At 48.0% G+C, this 7,149-nt stretch overlaps 1 protein-coding gene across 5 annotated transcripts in view; it reads left to right on the forward strand.

The window, feature by feature from the left end:
* OSBP2 (oxysterol binding protein 2) overlaps window positions 1-6,498 on the forward strand; it is a 122,935-nt gene extending 116,437 nt beyond the window's left edge. For all 5 annotated transcript variants that reach the window (XM_086348761.1, XM_086348763.1, XM_086348765.1 and 2 more), the window contains 2 exons: window positions 4,603-4,829; window positions 4,990-6,498. In XM_086348761.1, the coding sequence (XP_086204887.1) occupies window positions 4,603-4,829; window positions 4,990-5,132 (370 nt within the window). In that variant the 3' untranslated portion in view covers window positions 5,133-6,498. The remainder of the gene's footprint in view (window positions 1-4,602; window positions 4,830-4,989) is intronic.
* The last annotated feature ends 651 nt before the right edge of the window (window positions 6,499-7,149 follow it).

Here is a 7,149-nt window from a genome sequence, read left to right on the forward strand (position 1 = left end):
ACAAGAATCCAGAATTAGAGTGTAGATGATGTTAACACAGTGGGGTTTGGAGAGACAAAGGACAAGGGATGTGAAGGCGGAGGCCGATAGATTTTTAAACCACTTAAAATATTTTTAAGAAAGGCAAATAAAAGCAAAATATTGACTGAATTTTTAAAAATCCAGATGCATGCACCTTCTAAGAAATATCCAAAGTATAAAGATGGGCAAAGATGGAAAGTAAAAGATAAATAGATCATGAAAACACTAACCAAAAAAACTATAACAGCTATGCTATTATTTCAAGTAAAAACAGGCAAAAGTATTACCAGGAATGGAAGCGTTGCTACATGATAAAGGCTGAGTTCTTTGAGAAGATATGAACAGTATGCACGATACAAGCATCACGTGTGTCGTGCAAGGGCCTCAAAAACACACAAAGCACATGCTGACAGTGAAGGGAGAAACGGGGAAATCCGCCGCCCAACGGAAGACAGACTTCAATACGCTCCTCCCTCTCGTTGAGAGTTAAAACGGGGAAACAACTCAGCAAAATGGAGAGCAAAAAGCCACAGGATATACATATGGTTATGGCTACAACAGACAACACGCTTCTTCTCGAACACACACGGGGTTTATGCAGAACTCAGCTGTGCACTAAGCCCAAGGAGAGCCTCAACACTGCACAAGAGGCGGCACGCAGACCACAGGCCACGGGAGACAACCAAAGTTACACGCGGTATGTCAGAGAGTCCCCACGTAGTCGGGAAAAAATTTAAGTGCTAAGTAACTCATGGGGAAAGTAAAAAATTTGAATGGGAAGTTTTAAATTCTTCTGAGAAAAAAACCAAAACTGGCTGGATGTACCAAAGGCAATGCTTCAAAGGAAATTTTTGCCTTAAATAGGTATATAAGCTTATAAATAGTGTCATTCTAAGAAATTAGGGAAAGCTCAACATACAAACTGAAAGAAAAAAGAAAATATAGTTAAAAAGTAGAAATAAAGTTTAAAAAGAAAATATAGTTAAAAAGTAGAAATAAAATAAAGTTTAAAAAGTAAGAAGTAGATCTTTGAGGGAAAAAAATAGAAAACTACTGGCAAGACTGATCAAGAGAATATAGAAATACGTATTATTAATGTTTTCATTGTGTCTATTTTGATATTTAAAGTATAAAGAGATCACTAAAATTCAGACTGGAAAGACAAATTTTTAGAAAAATATATCTTTTCTAAATACAATTTTTCTTGTAGAACTGAGTCTAGAAATAAAAAAGCATGAATAGTCCTATAATTAAAGATACTGAAGCAGTGGTTAAAAAATTCCTAGAGGGAAAACACAAAGCCCAAGTCATTTTATAGGTGAATTCTACCAAGTTTTTAAGAAATAAATATCCCAATTTTATCTTTCAGACCATATAAAAAAGAAAAAATACTTTATTATACTGTGAGGCAAATATAAGATAACTGGTACCAAATGAGGATAAAAGAGTAGTAGGAACACAGAATAATAAACCCTTTTCCACTCATGGATAATAAGCACAATCCTAAAATGACACACCAGAAAATCCAACAGTATTAAACAAAACAAAAACGTTCTTCAATCATATTTTGAGTTTATCCTGGGTACACAAGGGTGATTTTATACTAGAAAATCCATCAATCACTTTGTTACATTAACAGATGTAAACAGATACAGAAAAAGCATCTTATGTGCCTCAACGTAAGATTAATATGCAGAAGTCAGTTGCCTTTCTACACACTGAAATCACCAGAAGGTACAGTTTAAGAGAAGACACCAATTATCACATCAGAGAATATCAAGGACCTTGCAGTAAATCTTGCAATATATGCAAGACCTCTACAGAGAAAAGCCTAAAACTCTGCTGCGATATCAAGGAAGAGCTTAATGAATGGACAAAGATACCATGGTCATGGGTAGAAAGACTGAATATAAAAGTATCATGATCTAAAGAGTCAGTAAATCAAACAAAATCCCAATAGTGATTTTCCCGGTGGCTCAGTGGTAAGGAACCCACTTGTCAATGCAGGAGACATAAGAGACATGGGTTTTAATCCCTGAGTTGGGAGGATCCCCTGGAGGAGGGCATGGCCACTTCACTATCCTCGACCGGAGGATCCCACGGACAGAGAAGCCTAGCAGGCTACAGTCCATGCCGTCACAAAGTCAGACACAACGTGAGTGACTCAGCACACACAGAGTTAGCAAATCCAGCAAAATCCTGATACTGAACTATTCATGGAACTTGGTATTATGATTTTCAAGTTTATATTAAAGAATAAAGGCCAGGATATTTCTAAAGAAGAACAGAAAAAAGACGACTTGCCCTACTAGACCCCAGGACTTATTCTGAAGCTGCAGTTTAACAGAATAGTGAGCCTGGAAACAGAAGCCTGGACGTGTATATATTTTTGCTACCGGACAAAGGTGGCATTATCCTATCCATGGAAGATGGCACCATGCACTAAAAGGATCTAGGGAAAATGGTTATCCATACAGAAGGTTAAATGACTCCCTCACATTATAACAAAAATCAACTCCAAATAAAGGACTTCGAATAAGTATTAAGTCTGCTGCTGCTGCAGCTAAGTCGCTTCAGTCGTGTCCAACTCTGTGCGACCCCGTGGACTGCAGCCTTCCAGGCTCCTCCATCCATCTGACTTACTGTTAAACAATAAGTTAAACTCTAAGTAGAAAATATAGATGAGTATCTTCTAAAACTTAAGGAACTACATATTAAGTAAGACAAAAACAATGATGTATTCAATTAAACTTTTGTTCATTAAAAGAAATTTTGCTCATTGAAAGATGATTTAAAGAAAGTGAAAAGACAATAAATAAATTTGGAGAAAGTAATCACAATATTTACACCTAACAATTAGTATTAAGGATACGTATGTATTCTACTACAATTAAAAACAATAATTTAAAAAGAATACAGAGAGATCTTCTGCCTAGGGCTTCCCTGGTGAGTCAGTGGTAAAGAATCCTCCTGCCAATGCAGGAGACACAGGTTCAATCCCTGGTCCGGGAAGATCCCACATGCCGTGAGGCAACTAAGTCCCTGCACGACAACTACTGAGCCCGTACCCCAGTGCCCAGGAACTGCAGCTACTGAAGCCCACGTGCCCTGGAGACTGCGCTCCACAGCGAGAGAAACCGCCGCAATCAGAAGCCCGTGCACTGCGCCCGGAGAGTGGCCCCTGCTTACCACAGCTAGAGAAAAGCCCACACAGCAACAAAGACCCAGCACAGCCAAATATAAATGAATAAAGAAAAAGTTTTTAAACTTCTAACTAATAAATAAAGCAAAAAAAAAAGTGCAAGGAAAATGCAAGGGTCATCAACACGAATTTCACAGAAAAAGCAACATGACCAGTCATCATATGAAAATTATCAACATCATCAGTAGTCAGGGAAATGCAAATCAAAATCACATGAGATATGCAGTTTTACCATCATTTGATTTGAAAAAATGAAAAGTCTGGTAATATCAAGTCTTGAAGATATGGATCCACAGTATCTTTTACACATTACTGGTGGCAATGTGAGCTGGTAGGACCACACTGGAAAGCAGCGTGACCTTACCTCCTAAAGAAGGATATCACAAACTCTGCAGCCCAGAAGTCCCACTTTTAGGTACTCAAGAGAATTCCTCTAAGTGTATAACAAGAAACATGAGTAAGATTACTCCAAAGCAGAAACTTGGAAACCACCAAAACAACCCAAATGTATGGGGTGAATAACTAGTATATTCACACAGTGCAGTATATACAGCAGATGAAACAAATGAACAGCAACATACAGTATAGGTACATGTTGGTAATTTAACATTAAGTCTAAAAAAGCAACTCCCAGAAGGTTCTATGACATCTCTTTATACTTAAAAACAAGTACCTAAAATACAGAGAGACATACACACACACTTAAGCCTACACAAAGATGCAATAAAACTGTACCAAGGCGATGGCACCCCACTCCAGTACTCTTGCCTGGAAAATCCCAGGGACGGGGGAGCCTGGTGGGCTGCCATCTATGGGGTCTCACAGAGTCGGACACGACTGAAGTGACTTAGCAGCCGCAGCAGCAAAAGGAAAGCAAAGGACTGATAAACCCAGGAGACCCGCCAGAGGCTGCCTGAGAAGGGTGTGGATTGGTGAGTTTTCCTCATGGCTACACGTAGATTTTGTCAGGAGTCTACCTTTTGGTCAGGTGGGAAGGCTGCATTAATACAAGCAGGCCGTGTAAGGACCAACGTACCAAGCATCAGGACTAATCCAAAGCGCCTGAGGCCCAAAAAAGCAGCAGTACGCGCTGCTTTTAAGGCTTCAAAAAAGCAGCACAGGACGTGCCTTCACACACATTAAAGGAACCGACATTATAACACTTGAGGCAGATAACATGAAAAATCGGAGAGAATGGGCAAGTTTCCAGAGAAGTATAAGGTGGCAAAACAGATGCAGGTTGGTGGAGCCTGCAAGACGCAGGGAGGGAAGGGTGAGGCGGGCGCCAGGCTGGGTTTGGGGGTTCAGCGGGTGGACACGCAGGAGGGGAAGCAGAGGGGCCGAGTGTGTCCCGACTGCTCACCCACGGGACCCCGCAGGGACAACGCGGAGAACATGTACTACTTCTCCGAACTGGCCCTGACCCTCAATGAGAACGAGGAGGGCGTGGCGCCCACAGACAGCCGGCTGCGGCCGGACCAGCGGCTCATGGAGAAGGGCCACTGGGACGAGGCCAACACGGAGAAGCAGCGGCTGGAGGAGAAGCAGCGCGCCAACCGGCGCCGGCGGCTGGAGGCCTGCTCCCGGGGCTGCGGGGTGGATGAAGGTGAGCCGCTGGGAGAGGGGCCGGCGGGAGAGCCGCGGGGTCGCCCAGGAGCTGGGAAGGGCTGGGGGCTGCTGGCCGCGGGGAGGGGGCAGGGAGTGGCTTTCCGGGGACAGCGTCGGAAGCAGGCCGCCCATCGCCGCCCCGCTGTGCCGCCCCACAGAGAAGGAGGCCGAAGTGTATGTGCCACTGTGGTTCGAGAAGAAGCTGGATCCGCTCACCGGGGAGATGGCCTGCGTGTACAAGGGGGGCTACTGGGAGGCCAAGGAGAGGCAGGACTGGCACATGTGCCCCAACATCTTCTGAGCTCCGCCCGTCCTGCGGACACAGGCGCCCGCACGCCGCTCCACCTCCTGTTTCGCGCACTCAGTTTAGCGCTGTGTGGCCCTCCCACCCCACCGTTCCCTTCTGGTTTAATAACACTTTTTTGGGGCTCTCACCTTGGAAGGAGGAAGTGCTGACCCGGGTTCTCTCAAGCCCCCAGGTGCCCCGGGTCTCCCACCCGCCTTCACCATGGACTCGGGCCCCCTGGGGCCCCCAGCTCCAGTTCCCACAACTCAGGCAGGCTGGTCCAGGCCCTGGGCTGCCTCAGTCACCAGCCCCCCAGGGAGGAACCGGCCCCTCCCAGGGAGCCACTTCCGAGTTTTTTAGAAAAAGTTATCTCCCATTTCTTTTCAGCCAAGATGTTCAGTAAATATTTTTAGTACAGCACTTAGTGGACCACTTCCTAACTGTGCTTTCTTGCCACACAAGTGTCCTGGCAAGAGCCCCTTCTCTTTAAGACATCAGGAAGCCAGCTAGACCCTTTTGGGTCGGGAGCGCTGTGCAGCCCCAATAGCAAGGCCGTCTGTGTCTGAGCTGCCGGCCCCCCGGAAGCCCAGGACCCCCAGAGGAAGGAGCCAGGAGAGCACAAGTCTCTGGAGCTGCAGCCCCACCCATGGTTGGGAAGGGGCCCTGCGGGGCCGCCGCGTGGGTCTGAGGACAACCGCCCCGTGGAGCCCGGCCACCTGGGCTACTTCCCGCCCCGAGGGGCCCGGCGGGCCGCAGGCGCTTTGGCCACAGAACCACGCCACGTCAGCAATAAGAGCCGAGCCTCGGCCCAGCCTGGGCTGGTGGCCTGGGTGCCCGAGAACCCAGCGTCCCACCTCCGGGGTACCCCATCTCAGCGCCCGTGAGCTCTCTATTTGCCTGATTTATATGTATGAGATATAAATATATACAAAATAGCTATTTTGCTTAAATTTCTATGGTATGTAGAAGTGAAAAAATGATGAAGACAGGGTGCTCCTGTCTGAGTTTGGCCTTCCTGTCAGCTATGCCCTGCCCTCTCCTCACACCCCCTTCCAGTGGCTTCTGCCAACCACTGGGGGGAATGGGACTGGACCACTGTGGCCACTGTCCCAGCCCCTCAGAACTCCTATTCCAACCCATCACACTTTGGTTTGGTCCTGAAAAGTCATCACAGGGTTTTACTTTCTACTCCAGGACTGGTTCTGTTTTTATAAAAATACAAAAGTGAAAACACCAACGTATGAAAGGCCTTAGGGTACCCACTGGAGGGTGGGCAGGCAGCCCCACACAGACTGTGGCAGAGCTGTTCAACGTTCCTCTTCTCAGAACTGTTTGGGAGTGAACACCTTCTGACCAGTAATAAAGAAGCCTTGGATTTGGAGCTTCCCGTGGCCCTGCCCCTGTGTCTGTCTGTGACTGGGTGGGCGAGGCCACCACAGGGGAGCAGGCAGCGCCCACAGGTGGCACAGGGGAGGAGCAAGGCTCTATGCTGCTTGGCGCCGGCAGCAGGCAGTGGGGGGCTGGCCTGGATGGGGCAAGGGGGCACAGGAGCTGGTGGGGCAAGGCCTGGGGAGGGAGGCTGCGGAGGGCTGACGCGGCACCCAGCAGAGTCACCGTTTGGCCTGGGGCCCAGGCAAGGCCCTCACCACTCTCCACAGGCACACTGGCCCTGGTGAGTTCTAGGGCTGCCCAACAACCATTACCTGGGACACTCTGTTGCGCCAAGTTGCCAAGCAACTTGGATCACTAGCTCTTGGGACCCATCCAAGGGCGGCTGGTCTGGCCCAGTGGGTGGTGCTCCCGCTGCTGGCACGTGCAGGTGAGAGGAGGGAGTCAGGCAGGGCACCACGAGGGTGGGAGCCAGGCGCCAGCCATCAGTCACGACCCCCCGTGCTGTGGGGTCCAAGACTGGCAACCACACAGCGCCCTCCTCTCCGTCTGTGGGAGCCAGGCACCAGCGAGTCCTGGCCGCACTGCTGGAGGGGCAGCTCTCCCTGGAGAGAAGGGCAGCGGTGAGGCAACCCCAGGGTGG

This window comes from Bos grunniens, chromosome 17 (genome assembly GCF_055505025.1).
Source record: "Bos grunniens cultivar Pamir isolate PY7600 chromosome 17, Bosgru_T2T1.0, whole genome shotgun sequence".
NCBI classification, from domain to species: domain Eukaryota; kingdom Metazoa; phylum Chordata; class Mammalia; order Artiodactyla; family Bovidae; genus Bos; species Bos grunniens.